Raw genomic sequence first — 16,473 nt, forward strand, 5'->3', positions numbered from 1 at the left:
AAAAAAAATTTTTTTTTCTTTTACTAAAAGCGTATACTAAAAATATAAACAGAAAAGTATAAAAAATAACAAAATACATTTTTAGCAAATCTTTACCTTAATATTGTTTCGAAGAATTTAATATTATGTGTTTGAAGCAAAACATTGACTTGATAAGCAATAATATTGAAGTCTATAAAGTGAATTAATCGCGCTTGCGAATGTGAGAAGGATGGGAAGAAAATTAAAGGAAACAGTAGACAACAGATAGGTAGGAATTATTACTTTTCATTACTTGAGTGCGTCTCAATAGCGGAATAGAAAGAACGGAAGGGAAGAAGGTGACTGCAGCAAGGTTGACAGGAAGCGGAAAATTGCCTTTCCAGCGTTGCTCTTGAATTTCTACTTCTTTCAATTGTCACACAATCTGTGCTCAATGTTTGCTTGTCTACGTTTTTCTCACTTCATATTCCGAAACAAAAGCAACAACAAAACTGTCGAATATTTATTTTACGCCAAAGCCGGATTGTTAGCTTGCGAAAACCACAAAATGAAATGTCAGAAGAGGTTGTAACGTTAAAAAATTGAATACATTGAGGATAAATTATTAATATTTATTAGTTTAAAATAATAATTCTTATGTCTGTTTTAATGTTTTAAAACTTTTTCATGCTGCAATCTATTGAATTCGATTAAAATCAAGTGTTTGCAAAAATCTTGATCAGCGAGTTTGAGAAGTAAAAGTGAAATGGAAAATACTAGCGTACATGACGCTTGAAATCGATGGTTTCGCCCTTTCTCGACATAATGGAACAGTTTTCCATTTCATATTGGAACGCAAAAAATTCTTCTTCTTCTAAATTCTCTACTTTTCATTCAGATTCGGATGAGGAAACTTGCTGCCGAAGACCGAAGATCCGTTCAGACACGTTCAGAGGCTTATGGTGATGCTGCTCTATCATAACCCAATTCTCGGTTTAGGGTTTAAAAGCGTCGACACGAATTGACTGAAAATGTTATTTTTGGAAAAATTCTCCAGGATACACTGTAGCATCTCGAATGGGAAGTTCTGTCACACGCAGCATACTCATCCAGACATGACGCCTGCTGTTTACCACTTGTTCAGATCCGTGCAGCATGGCTTGCCTGGCACGCGGGTCGTTGGTTGGATCGCTCCCAAGTGAACAGTGTCGACATGATATCGTCAGGTTGCCGAAAATATTGTAAAAAACGATGGAAACTATTTTGACTAATATACACTGCACCAGTTTTGCAAAAAAAAAAATGCGTTTTTTAAGTGAAAAATTGATCAACATTTTTGCAAGCACCTAACGAGTAAATGAATAAAAAAAGAATAGATTTTTATAAGCCTACCTTTCTCTACTTATTTTCTAGGAAATTGAATAAAAACATGGTAATAACATTTTCTTCACTTCTCGTACAGTTTTGATTAACATTTTCTTTCCAATTTTTTTTATAAATTTTCTCTTTATGTCCTTGCACTATATATTCTGTTGTGATAATAAAAATTCTGAATGATTTGCTGAAGAGTAGATTATAAGTAGGTCATGTTTTTTTTCGAACCTCTACATTTATGATTATACGTCGGAGGTAACAAGATTGATTTTCATGTTGTTTGGCGGCAGGAAAAATTATTTATCTATGAGTGACTCGGCTCAGAACAAGACTGTTAGAGCCTAGATAATTGTGACTTAAGTCCCATAAATAGAGCTTGTATTCATGTTGATTAAGAGAGAGAGAGAGAGAGAGAGAGAGAGCGAAAGCAAAATTCTCAATAAAAAATCTTTTACTATTCTTTGTCTATCCTTTTGCTTAAGAGAGAAGAGCAAAGTCCGATATGTAATGCAATTCCATACACATGCATAGGACGATGCCAGGAACTTAATATATATACAAAAAGTTTAACTTATCGAAAAAGAATGTTATATATGGTGTTCATATTCTTGATTGATGTGCTTTTTAATCGGATTTAGAAATCTCTATGAGGCGCAAAAGCATAGACGATTAAACAGAGTAGGTTGTATAACATAGGACAGGTGTGACAGTTGGTGTATAGCACATAATAGCATAAAAGCAACCTAAGTAAAGCTTCATATTCGATGTTTGAGCCGCATTTTTAGTTTTGTTTCCTTGTGAACGCGATATCTTCCTAACTCTTTTGTACTGGAAAATTCTTTACCGCAAAACCTAATTCACAAGCGTGTTTTCAAGCGGATCCGCGGGAACCTTTTAAGGAGATAAAGTGTCGAATTGGCCCTTGGCCGGCCCATAATATATTAAGGCTAATTTAAATTACTTTATTTTGAACATGACGTGAAGCTATCCATCTGTTCGGCTTGCATGAATTATATCTTTTGGATTATTTGATATTATCCGCCTGAGTGTCCGAGTAGGTAGAGTCTCGACTAACAAATTCAATGGTCGTGGGTTCGAATCTCAAATGCGGTTGTTTTTAATAAAGCCGATAGCCGTAGATGCTACTGCTTTAAGACTTTAATCTTAGAATTTATTCTCTGGCTAAATTAATAATAATAATAATAATAATAATAATAAAAATTATAATATTTGAGACTTTATTAAGAAGGTAGCAATTGAACTTGAGGCGTAAACTTTACGAAGGCAGCGCTCTTCTACTCGCATATTGGGAACAATACAATGCAGGAAGAAGTGGAGAAAGCCCAAACAAGTGTTCGGTTCGATATCATTAACACAGGTATGGAAATTGTATTGTACGCACACAAACCACACACATTCACTAATACTCATCTTGCTTTTTACCAATTTTTCAAATTTCTATCTTTATAGAAATCAAAAAGAAATGAACAATCGAACAATATAAAGTCGATCTCTATATGGCGGTCATATATGCTAAAGTTTCAACTTTTATTAATACGCTATCTCAGGCTGTTGCAAAATGAGAAAAGCAATTAATTAAAACGTCTTTATTCAGATTCCTCGTTCATAATACGCGCAACAAGTTACCTAAGTTTAATTAACTTATTAAATGAACGTAATTTGGTGCATATACCCGTGCTATCAGCATCGTGAGAATTTTCAAATATGCACTGCAAAGTAAGCAAGCAATAAGTATTGTATTATATTATGCATGCGCTGTTCGCACACCGATAATTGTATATTAAGCAAATGAAATACAGAAATGCAATGAACGATTCTACAGGTAAAGAAAATAAAGATTGTGTGGAACGGAAACAAAAGGGAAAAACCTTACTTTGTTAATTTTCATATTTTCATTAATTGTGGATGAACTTGTCGATCGATTTAATTAAATTTTGACCAAAGGGAAAAGCATTTAATATTATAAATAACGACTCATCGGGTGATCGTGATGTGAAAGTTTGCACACACGTGTACCTGCTTTTGTGCGCTGTGTTTCGATATGCATTTTACGCGATTTATTTTGTTTGTACGAATTGTTTAGTAAAACTTTTTTCATGCGGTGTACAATTATGTACAGAGATGGAGACAGACCGCAAGAATGCGATCATTTATTGAATATATCTTCACGTTGAACATATGAAACTAAAATTTTTTTTGTTTAATCACAGGCGTCCGTCCTTCGCTTGATATGGTATTCGTAAAGCACGATTTCGATACAACACGATTTCCAAAAAGTAAATATTCTTTACAATAGATTTTTGCTTTTAGCCTTTCTTTACCATTAATAAAAAGAGTTTCAGCCAATTTTCAGAAGAAGCCCTAGATTAGCTCTCCCAGTGAAACTCTTGGGCCGAAGGGACAGCATAGACAGGGCGGGCACAGAGAAAGGCCCTGAGCTTAAGGGATGCCCGTTCGGTAGCTTAAATTACGTCCGCCCCGTCCGTTCGGTCAATGGTAAACACGTGCAGTTCTTTTCATTGTAATAGTCTGAGCCTATGAATGAAAGTTATAGAACCCCCCCTCCCACATCTCGCGAACTAGGTAGCTCAGCAAAGGCGCATACATCATTCTTAAAGGCCTTCCTTCAATCCTCTTAACGTAGAACTTTCAAATGGCCCTTAAAAATCAATATTGGTAATAGGTTTTCAATGGACAGACAAGAGGATTATAGACATAAGTACTTTACAGAAAAAAAGAGATAGCTATAATCTGAGATGAAAATTACTATCGTAATCGGTTTCATTATTTTTTATTTTATCCTAATGTTGAATTTAATTTTTTTTTAAACAAAGTTTACCCACTTTTCCATGCATATGTACCTTTGGAATATAATTCCATAATGGAATGATGACTCGTTTCCGATACGCGCGATAAATTTTGCATTGATCTCCATTTATTCAAGATATCTTATAACACGATTTGGGTATAACACGAATAGAGTTTCACACAGTACAAATTTTTCAGATTTATGCTATGCCCAAGTTTAAGTTATGTCTTTCCGTACGCAGTTTTAGTTTCAGTGGAAGAGTATAAGAATTTCGTATAACACGATTTCGATATAGCACGATACAAATTAACTGCATTAAGAAGAAACGCCGGTATTGATTTTGTTTGGAAAGCACTTTCTCGCTATTCCGTTAAGCTTTGACTTCTTTTATGGGGACACTCTCTCCAAAGGAAAAGTATTGATTATAGCATTTTATGAAGTTTGTGAAAATTTTTTTGCTGTTGTTTTCCCGCCATGCCTATCTACCGCACAAAAACAAGTCTACCTAAGTACATACACTTGTTATTTGGGAAATTCTGAAGCTTTCCACTATGCTAATGCATTGCCTCAAACGCTTTATAAACCTAAGACAATCACTTTGCAGTGGGTGTGAAGAAAACGAAAAAAAGGAATATACATATAAAATATATATAATAATATATGTTTGCATTTAATATATATCAATAAATATAGAACTATAAACATATACATACACATATATACATGTATATATGTATATAAGTATACAAGCAGCATACAGGCTATGCGCCCTAAGGGTTTGCGCCGCATAGCGGACGGTGTCGGAGGATGCGGCCTTGGTCATCGCTGGCATGATGCCAATCGACCTGCGTGCTAGGCGTGAAGGCCTATATAGAGACGAATTTCACAGACTGTCAGCAGATGCAGCTAGGCAGCGTGCAAAACAGCGATTAGTGGAAGAGTGGCAGGAGCGCTGGAGCAGAGCGGGTAAGGGTAGGTGGACGCAGCGACTCATACCAGATTTACGGCCCTGGGTGAATAGGCAACATGGTGAGGTTGATTTTTATTTGAGACAGATAATTAGCGGCCATGGCTGCTTTAGGTCATATTTGAATAGGTTTAGAATAGAACAGGACTCATTCTGTAGTTTTCGTAAGTGCATCGAAGACGCTGAACACGTTTTTTTTGTCTGTCCGAAATACTATAACGAACGACAGAGACTACAGACGGAAATTGGAGTTTTATCTCTCCCCGACAATCTGGTGACAAATATGTTGCACGACCTGAATATGTGGAAGGCGGTGGGAATGTTCGCCGCAAACATTATGCGAAAGCAAAGACAAGAAGAGCGTCAACGTAGGCTTTTAAGTAGTGCCTCAACGGCTACCCTCCCTGTGAAGGTATACTTAAACGGTCGTGCCACAGGGTAGGGGATAGAAGGGGTGGTTTTTAGCGGGTTAAAGTCTCGCACTGCCCTAACGGGCGCCTGTTGAAGGTTTTCCACCTCACAAAAAAAAAAAAAATATATATATATATATATACATATATATGTATATAAAGCTACATATAATTAAGAACGATAAACATACATATATATATATTTATTTCGAATATATATATATATATATTCGAAATAAATTTTAGTCAAGTAAATTATAGCCATTACCATCTACAACGTTCTGCCAGGAAGTCTAATAATTCCGTGGGTGTAGAACTGCCGTGCTTAGATGGTGAAAAGCTTTTTCAAAGGGTCTTTTTTGAAACCAACTTCAGGGGTCTATTAATGCAACTTTACGGAGAGCGAATTTCTTTGGAAATTTCCTCATTTTCACACCAATTAACACTTTTAAAAATACCGTTGTCAAATTTTAGAGTGAAATATAAAGTAAAGATGACTCAAACTGCTTAGTGTTGGCCGATATATGATACCAAAAACCATCTAGTGAGAAAAATCTCTTAATGAGCTCACGCAATATTATCAAAGAATAATGACAATACTATGCATAGATATCTATATGTTTTTGAACGCATATGTCTCTTAAAAGTCATTTGCTTTCAATTAAATTTCATTTAAATGTATAAAAATTTGCCTAAAGCTTGGAAGCAAGAAGGAAAAACACAAATAGAAAGATGATAATAGCAATTGTTAAAAATTATACGTACACGTAGTTAGGAAGGCATATGCAACCGCAGCCATAGATAGCTTAATATATTTTTTTTCTTTTTTTGCTTCATATGTTGCTAGTGAAATAATAAATAGTGTAAAGTCATTTACATACGGACAGAAACACCACATCTAAAACACAATTCGTGTAGAGTTTACGCTCTCGGAGAGGTTTAAGCGAAGAAGAGTACAATTTTAAATAAAACCTCTTATGAAGCAAATAGGTTTTAAACGAATCTCAGATGACTTACTTCTCTTCTACGATAACATGATCTCAACGGCTATTTATACTTATTTTAAGACTGAATGCTAAGAAAAATGCAGAGCTTTAGAAAAGATTTATTTCGATCTAATCGACACTTGTACCGCATTTCGAATAGATATTTACCTGTGAACGATTGATTTTTGGAAAACTTTTTCTCTCCCCGAAACCAGATTCACTTCCTGAGTGGATAACAATCGTTGTAAGAATTCCATCCAAGGATACGTTGCTTTTTTTTTTATTTGTTAATTTTCCTTTACTAAAAAGAGGACCCCTTTTTAGCAATATGAGGCTTTCATACTTAGTACGCAGTAACATTCATTATTAAGTGTCAAGCTGTAAAAGTTTTTGAAAATTTAAAACAACAGAAAACTTTTAGCTAAATTTAGAACCAAGAGTATCCCAATCTTCGCGTCTTTGAATTTTATAATGACTAGGGACAAATATAAATTTTGGAACCGGTCAGGTTTGTTTTCGCCAACAACAATTTAAATAACCTAAACGTTTGGATTTAACCAGTGAAGATCTATAGTTGGAAATTTGGTTCCATGAGGGTAAATTAAAGAATGATGAGATTTAGAATTCGAAGAAGATTTCAATTTCATTCAATTGTTTTAAATCTTTCACATAAAATATATTCGACATTTTTTTCGTATTACGCTTGTCTTCTGCAGCGATTGTACGAATAGGCAGAGATGTTGGAATATGATGTATGTTAACGACTTGGTCTTTTCATACGCTCGGTGCATATTTTTGTTTTTTTGTGTTTTTTTGTGTTTGATGTATCCTCTTTTATTGAGCATGATAAGAAAAAGATACAGGATAGAAAAGAAATTAAAGCGTATGCAGAGACAAACAATTGCTATATACAATGAATTGAGTTTTGATTCCCAGTTAGCTTTGCATTGCTCATACGAAAGGGCACACAGGATATGTATTTGTTTTTCAACCTTTGTCAAGACTTAATTGAAAACTTTTTGATCATTTCAGATGCTAGAGAAGATAAGGAAAAAAAAAAAAACAAAACACGTTTATACTTTGTTTTATAATCTCTGCCGTTTTCTTTCAATGATTTCATTCTTTTTCGTTTTTGCATTTTTTCATTTCTGTTTTTTTTTTTTTTTTTTTTTTTTTTTGCATTTTCCTTTTAGTTATTATTGTTTTTTTTTTTTGTTTTTTTTTTTGTTGCCATTTTCATACAATCTTTCTTTGTTTGTCGCAGTGATATCATCGTCACCACTATCACCGCCACTATGAATGTTTGCTTCGTTCCCTGCAATCTGCAAGAGTAAATTGATTTAATTGAGTTCAAATGAAAATGTCAACTATCATTCAATAACACACAGAAAACAGCAACATAAACGACAACAATAAATATTCGATTTCCATTCATTAAGCGACGTCACCGCTACTGCCTCTGCTATTATTACTACTGCTACTACTACTGGTGCTGCTGCTGCTGCTGCTGCTGCTGCTGCTTATTCTTTGTGCATTACATTTATGTTGTTTTCTTTCTCTTTTTTTTTTTTTTTTTTACTTATCTTTGCATTTCTTTCGTTCTTTTCAACTAAATTATGCAACATTTCCCAAAGCTTTAATATAATAGTTCGATTTGTTGCGGATTTAAGGTCCCTAGCGAAATGCGGTTTGAGAGCGACTGTTTTTATTCAGGCATTTCTCTTATATTCTTATATTTGCAATTTATTGACTAAAGTCGAGTCGAGTTTAATCAAGTTAATTTCCTTTGGAATAAAAAAATAAAAAAAATAAATAAACTGACGTGCAGTTAATTACAAATGTTTAGGGGTTTCAGCTATTTGTTATTATTGTTGTTGTTGTTGTTGTTGTTCTTATTGTTATTGGTATTCCTATAGCATTCTATATGCATATATGGTGGAAATTTTATTTATTTATTTAATAGAATTAGTTAAATAAGAATTAACATTCTTTAGACAAGCAAGACATGGCCAATAATGTCTAAAGAATAACAAATGAAATGTTAATCCTAACATACCCCTAATTAAATAGGGATAATAAGCTTTGAAACGAGAGAGACAAAGCTAAGCTTAGCTTAACATGAACACACGAACTTGAATGATAATGCAGATACACATACACATATGCACGCGTAGTCTGTCTGTCTGTCTATGAATAAATTTCAATTAAGACTTTCTGTCCTCTATTAGTTGTAATCACGATTTCTTATCAAAAAGACTTAAAGAGTGAAAATATGAAAAAATTATTGATAATTTTTTTAATAAACATAACGGCGGTAAGTTTTTTTTTTTTTTTTAACAACAAACATCTATATATTAATTAAAATTTTTATAATAATAAAATAAAAGATAAATGTGCTTGGATTCGATTAAATTGTTTATAAGCGATTTCATACTCGTAATAGATTAAAAACATAACTTAGGAGAGCAATTACCTCTGATGAGATTGGCCAGCCCTCCGATCGATTAATTTATCCGCTCTCCATTTTTATGGCGGGCGAAAGGTTACTTTCGAGATTGCTTGTAAGGCAGATCAACTTTTTCTCAGAATTAAAACAAGAGACAAGCACAAGATGGAGAGACAGTTACGCAAAAGATCACATTAGATCAATTAATACATACATATGTGAACACATATTGTGGTATTTGTAAGCTTTAGCAGTGAAAAGTGAAGGAAATAGCAGAGGAAGTGATGAGCTTGGTATTAAAATATCGTTTTTGTTCCCCTTCCGCAAAGCATTTTTATTACTTCGTATCACTTTACGTTTTCTTCTTTAATAGGCGGTTGCCTCTTTCAACCGTGTAACAGTGAGGGATTATATCTCCTAATAACCAAGCTCAGGTTTGGGGTCACGTTTTCAATTCGCCCACATGGTTCATACGACAGATGTCCTAAGTGTTTTACGACACTTGCCTACGAATACGTTTGTTTCGACGACCGGTGACCGATGTCGCACATAGAAACGCAAACCGCTACGCATCGTCACTGAGGAATAAAGCGATCTCCATCAGTCAGCGGGCCAGGAGATGTATGAAATTTTAGAACTAGGAACGAAGGAAAGCTGCACCGCATTTGGAATACCTACGGCCAACAAGAATCTCTCTGGGTAGGCATTCCCAGTCTATAGAACAAAGCGCCAGCTTTGCTCGGTCTTCAGACACTCCTATTAGGAGAATGAGGAAAGAAGGGAAAAGATGGAAGGTGGACGCAATCTAGTGGTAGCGAGGTCTACCGCGACTATTCTGTGGCGCATTTTTTGTAAAAATAAAATTGATTTACTTCAGGCATAATTTTATTGAACGGGCTTTAAGCCATGCGTAGGTTGTGGAAGATTTTCATCGTGAAATCATTCTTTAACGAGGTGTCTCCACTCGTGTCAACGACTTTCACGCAATGGAATGAAATCAAATTTCTTCTCGCGTCTTTTGCTTTGCGAGTGGCATTGAGACCACAAAGCTGATTGGAAAATAGGTTTAAGCTAACTAAAAAGACCAGAAATGAGGAAGAATCCTAAAAAGGTTTTCAATGCTCAACATACACTACTAGGTTACGATGTAAATTTATTAGGATCCCGCAGAAGTTTGAAACCCAGAGAGCTTCAATTCACTCATATTCGTAACTAGTAAAGATTGTATTGCACGTAAACTTAATAATTGCTTATGCAGACAGAGCTTTCACTCTCGTCTTTTTCGTTATTATATATCGCACTCAGTTATTTAATTATATCATAATTTTTCCTTTTCATATCATTTTTCTTTCCTTACTTTCTTTTCTTTAATGATTTAATATTTTCTTTGCAGTTTTCTCTTTCCAATCAAAGTAAAATCTCTGATGATTTTTTTCAAATGTCTGAACGTTGCATGCGCCTCGAAAAAGTACCTGAACGATATAAAGCTCAATTCACGGAATTTCAATTCCCTAACGATGCTATAGTACATAAGTACATACTTTGTGTTAATAGAGAATTGCAAATTTGGGATAATAATCAGGGTTTCGATATTGAGAAAATCTACCAACAATATAGAGGACGAGCTAATGAAGAGGTGGTACTACCGATCATATCGCGATGCAATCAAGACGCCAAACAAAGAAATTATGAATTATGGTGTTACAAGGCATTCCTATGCATACTCGATACACAAGTAGGCGAATGGTTTAAAGAAGATGTCCGGCGTCAACAGACTCGTACGCTAACAAACGGACATCAGTAGAAGAAGCCTTTATTTATGCATAGGGTTTTATTAAAAAAAAAAAAAAGAAGAAAAATCTTATAAATAAACTTATTTTAAAGGAAACTATAATAAAAAAAAGTGTTTAAATGTTATGTTATATGCTACTGATTATGCACTTTAGCTTACATGAAATGAAGTCTAACCAATGCCGCTTAACAATTTGCAAGAATTGGTTTGACGTGCATGTATGCTTGATTCAACGCAAAGTCGTCTATTTCTTTAGGTAAATTTGTTACTCACGTCCTTTTCATATTTCATATAAACGTGGTAGTGTAATCAAATTGTACATATATATATAGGGTATAGTATGGTAGTAATTTACGGTGGAAGGGATGACAGCGCGAAAAGATATAATGTTGTCTTCGGCAATGAAGATTTCTGCTTTGCTATCTTTGTCATCGGACTCTTCAAGCATATGTGTATGAATATATGTGTATATAGCTGAATATGTCAACTCAATATGTAACGTAGAAATGTAATTTTTAAGTTTTCCTTTCAACTCCCTACCCTTTCATTCAAATTTCATGGAATATGTCATGCATATTAAAAAGACATTTAATGTGTCTGCTAATAGGCAATAAATGCGGCGGCTACAAATTACCTTTAAACGAAAATTTCCTAGTGATAAATTATATAAAATGAACATAGACAGTCAATGTTAAGGGTGAGAAGCAATTTATTTATAAATCTTAAGCAAGCGAATTCCTCCTCGCCTTATTGCCTACACTCTCACCTTAATGCCGAAAGAAAGCCATTTGCTTCATTGAGGCAAATTTATGCTGATGTAATATAATTTACATTAGTTCTTAAGAAAGTTCCACTTATTATTTGGATTATTTTACTTTGCCTTCCCCTTTCCTTCACATACCTACGGTTAGTAAGAGATCGATTTAAAAATGGTTTTTAGTATCAACGTACTATAGCAAGGTATTTTAAATATTTTCAAGGAAATATTAAGTTTGTGCAGATTAATAGAATGCCTAGGAGGATTTCAAATTGGGTCCAACTTTTATAATACCAATCTATTCAGAATCGTTGCCATTTTGTATCGACCTGTCCACCTTGTGTTCTTGTCTTTAACCTATAGGTCGCAATTTTTGGTATACATTAATGAAATTTTGTACACCAGCGTGCTTTAGCCCAACGACATAAGCTGCTGAAAAAGATTCGGATCGGACCACTTTTTCGATCATTTCCGATATATCACCTTATTCTTGAAAGATAATAATAATAATAATAATAACTGTAGGATAATGTAGGAGTATTTTTACATTTTTTTTTAATTTCCAATCGCATGGATAAGGAGTTGATGCAAACGGAATTTATTACAATGCGTCATGTAATAATTATGTAATATTACGTCAATACATATAGCTAAACAAATCCTCTTTTTTAGTTCAAGAAGATGTACATGCAAATATAAGATCGTTCGTATTCGCATGTTCATCCGCTTTCTCTATACCTATATCCCATATGTCGCCTTATTTCGGAAAGACGCTTTATGGAAAACTGTGGAATGGTAGGTTACTAAATGGTGGCTCTTGGCTCACTAGTTTAGTATGCTTACTTGATAAATTCAAATTTTGAACAAACAGAATATTTCCAGAATTGTAAATCGAAGCAGAACATGTACTTAAACTATGGAAAGATGTGCTTCAGAGCATAGTTTTTTTAAAGTGATGTAAAAAATGTATTGTTCCAGCCGATATCTGGACAAAATTAGAATAGAATGTAGTATGTGAAAGTCTCTAAGTACTCCCTGCAGGTTCTCGAATGCAAGAGTGTGCCGAAAAGTTTCGATAATCGTAGACATCGACAGAATGGGGGAGGGATGTGCTGTATTTATGTGTAGATATATTTAGGATAGCGGGCCATAGAGATTTGCCTTCAATCAAGTCCTTTACCACTGTTTGCCTTTGTTAGCCTTCGCACGACATCCTATCGCGAATCGTCGTTCTTCAACCGCGCTGCTCTGTGTCGTAACAACCTATAATGATCTTTCCTATCGTTTCAGATATTTCCATAACCAAATGTTTTTCCCCCTTCTCCCCGTTTTCTATCTGCAATCTTTTATGACGACCACCATGCCCACATATGTACAAAATATCTCCGGAACGGCTATTCGAAAAACAATGTCACAAGCATGGAAAATCGTGTCCAGGGCCTTTCCTCCCATTTCATTCTCGATTCGGTTTGTTTTCACTTCTCTAGCAGACCAAGCCACACAAATATAAGCTGCATCTGGGTATCAGGTTTGTTGTTGCATAAAGTTTAACGAAACAATCCTCCTGCATATAGTTGAATATGCTTGTTTAGGTGATTGAAATATACATGTCATATATATGTACATGTACGTGATACTATTTAACATAAATTTTTTGCGAGCTATAAAAAAACGTACTCTTAAAAACGTTTTCCGCTTTCATTCTACTTTATGTTCTTTTTCATATGTTCCAACCTCTAGTAAATTCTTCGTCAGAGTTTTTAAGTTATTTATTTCTATTAATAATAAAAATTTTACCGGCAGATAAAAAACAAATCTCACTCTATCACAAATCTTTTTCACTTTTTTTTTATGCTGTCATAAAATTAAATTAAAACTGAAAAAATGTTTTTAACAACAGTTTAAAACAAAAGTGATTAATGGAGGCTATTAAAATGCAGTTTTTGTTTTCTGTTTAGAGCGTTTCTTTAAATGAAAAAAACATTGCTTTAATTCTTGCAAGCAAAACTCGTAGGTGATGTTTTAATAAAATGCGTTTTAAAAGACTTAGCAGCAGAAGGACTTGAGAGGTCAATATGGTCTACATTTTCTTGGACTAGAAATCACATGATATAAAATTGTATGAGTTACCTACCAAGGGTCCAGCCATTCAGCCAATGAGCATCAAAATCTATTTGACTAACATCACTGTTCACGATTTATGGAAGATAGAAAGAATTAATGCAAAGGGATGAACTGCAATTGATGCTCTTTGCATTTAAATTTTCTAAATAAACCAACCTCTTGCCTATAGAAGGCAGTCAGTTATATAATGACCGAACTTAGATCACAAGCTAACCTTTCTGTCTAGCCGGATATGTGTAGCAAGTAGTAATTAAACGATCTCCTTAAACTTGACACTTTCTTCTCTAACCCTTCAAAATTTTGGGTTGCGTTGAAGCATATTTGGACCGGTGAGAGACTATTCCATATATACCACAAGCAATTTGGGATTACCAAACACATCCTGACTTAATCGGTCATTTCTAAGCCTAAATGTCTATGTTACGGTGAGAGTGACCTCCAAATATTTTACTTAACTCTTTAAAAGCTATCTTACGTTCTCACGCATTGCCTCAGCCCAATATTGTGTGTCCATTAAGATAGAATTGTAATTGGTAGAGCAGTTGCTTATCCTCACGGTACAACTACTTAGGCCTTAATAGAAAAATGTGAAAAATTGTCGTTCATCATATATGCGCACTAGCTTTGTTCGATGAGCATAAAACTGAATAACTTTTAAATCGATAGCCATCTAGCTTCAAATAATCCTTTTTCGCATTTTTCCATAATTTTCAGGCTGCGTAATGCTGCGACATTTATACAAATTGCAAAATGCGAAAATCATAAGTATCCTGTTTGCCGCACCCAACAACATCATTATAATTCATATCACGTATTATTATTAATCACAAGCATTACTTGCTTCCAGTTGTTTATTTATTTGGCTTTTTTGCTTTATTATCATAATTATGTGATTGTTAACATTGTTGCCGTAATTGCCGTAAAGGAGAACCTTTAGAAATTTAAATTCAACCATAAACGGCATGGCCGTAAAATGGAAAATGGCGGTCTTCTCTTAAAGATGTAAATAGTTCAGCAAACAGAGTTAATCCCTATCATTCGTAATAAATGACATAAAACACTTATTACGAACGTATATATTTAGATTACCCTACATGTTTTTTCTTATCAGTTAGTTTTAGTTACACACACAACCCTCACATGTCAAATATGCTTTCGCATCACGTCCCATGCATTGGGTATTCAGTGGCCCTAAACATTATATCGACTTTTGCTTTTCATTTTCGATGTACAAGGATCATCCAAAGTTCGTTCTCTCTTCTTGACCCTCCTCTCCATTGCATTGCTTCGCATTTCTAGGAAACATCTTTATAATCTGGGAGAGGAAGTCCCCGCTTGAAAATGCTCTACGAATGTAGAAATTCTTTTAGCAATCGATAAACTTTAGCAATGGTACGACTAGATGCGCACATATACAAAATTGAAGCAAAGTACATGACTTAACCCGTTCGAAGTCGATTTCTCTTCGACTATTCAAATAAGAAAAATTTCTTGTGGAGTATTACACATTAACCATTGGTCTTGCATAAATACAATTTACTTGGCAATCATCCCACAGACTGCAGGCTCCTTTTGTGAAAACGTAACACCCAGAGAGAAGCTTTACAGGCTCTATTAAGTGTATATACTTTTTATCTGCAACAAATTCTGAGGCGACATATAGTAAGAAGCGCTTGTCCGCAATAACTGCAGTAAATATTTTTTGGAAGGCATTGTCATCAACTTTGCCTTCGGAAATGGGCTAACTCGGTGAAAGTGACACGTTTACCGTATTACAAAAAGACTTCCATGCGCACATTAAGCATCATCTACAGGGATAGGGGGAAATCGGCCAATCGTTGCCTTTCTTATAGAAAATCGAAATGTCTTTCGTTTTTTCCTTATTATCTTGTCTCGAAATTTTTCTTTTAAACAAAGTTTCTTCGCATTCGAATATAATTTTCTTACTTCCTCAGTTAAGTGAAGATAGATGAGTGAAGAGTAAAGATCTATATCTTAAAAAAATCTATAATTGATCAGTTGATTGCTTCCTGTACAATTTTGAGGAATAGGGTAAGAGCAAGAATTACACTCAGTCAGTGGAGATAAACAAGGATGCATAAGACTAGTTGGCGAGAAGTCAGTTAAATAATATTTCTTATTATCTTAAAAGCATAATAAAAAAAAAAAAATTAACAAAAAATAAAAAGTGCACAATATTTACTATCCTTGGCGTACAGCTTCAATGTAGATGAAGTAACTCTTACGGTCTGTTTCATGGAATCGCTTTCTTTGTTTCTTGCGTTAAAAAAATTTACTTATTTGCGGACCGTAGTATTATTTGACAAGAAAATTGATAGGATGGACGAATATGTCAAGCTGCGTAAGTGCGTACATATATATATATATATGTCTCTGATATGTATTATAGTGTGTTAGTATTAATAAAATTTTGCCTCTTGGCTGCATGGATTTTTAATGTTTCCTCATAAAAAGAAAAACGAAGCGAAACGAAACGAAACACAAAAATCTGCTTCAATAATGATAAATTTTATTATGCCACTTATCATTGCGGTTGTGCGATGATAATGTTGTTGGATATGATGATACAATGTTTTTATGTTTTATGGTTCGCTTTTTTTTTTGCTCTTCTTTTTGTTTTTGTGGTGAAAAATGATATACTTCTTTGAGCTGGTAACCTTTTCTGCCACATAGTGTTATTATGTGGCATTAACGAGAGGAAAAATGCGAAATGAAAAATGAAAAGTAAAATTTTTATAATAAAATATGTACATAAAATAAAGAAAACTTTTAGCAGATTTCACATCTTTCTATTGCGTGACGGGG

The 16,473-nt window shown here is 34.3% G+C and overlaps 2 protein-coding genes and 1 long non-coding RNA gene across 6 annotated transcripts in view; 1 reads left to right on the forward strand and 2 right to left on the reverse strand.

Annotated features, from left to right (window-relative positions):
- The window catches only part of LOC119636673 (matrix metalloproteinase-2), a 394,606-nt gene that overhangs the window by 207,779 nt on the left and 170,354 nt on the right, over positions 1-16,473 (reverse strand). The window lies entirely within an intron of this gene.
- The window catches only part of LOC119636676, a 95,106-nt gene that overhangs the window by 67,784 nt on the left and 10,849 nt on the right, over positions 1-16,473 (reverse strand). The window lies entirely within an intron of this gene.
- On the forward strand, positions 8,345-10,809 carry LOC119636674 (general odorant-binding protein 99a). Its single transcript, XM_038032208.1, has 2 exons — positions 8,345-8,842; positions 10,368-10,809. The coding sequence occupies exons 1-2, from the start codon at positions 8,801-8,803 to the stop codon at positions 10,776-10,778; spliced, it is 453 nt and encodes a 150-aa protein (XP_037888136.1). The 5' UTR covers positions 8,345-8,800; the 3' UTR covers positions 10,779-10,809.

The sequence above is a fragment of the Glossina fuscipes genome, unplaced genomic scaffold (assembly GCF_014805625.2).
Source record: "Glossina fuscipes isolate IAEA_lab_2018 unplaced genomic scaffold, Yale_Gfus_2 28, whole genome shotgun sequence".
Lineage (NCBI taxonomy): Eukaryota > Metazoa > Arthropoda > Insecta > Diptera > Glossinidae > Glossina > Glossina fuscipes.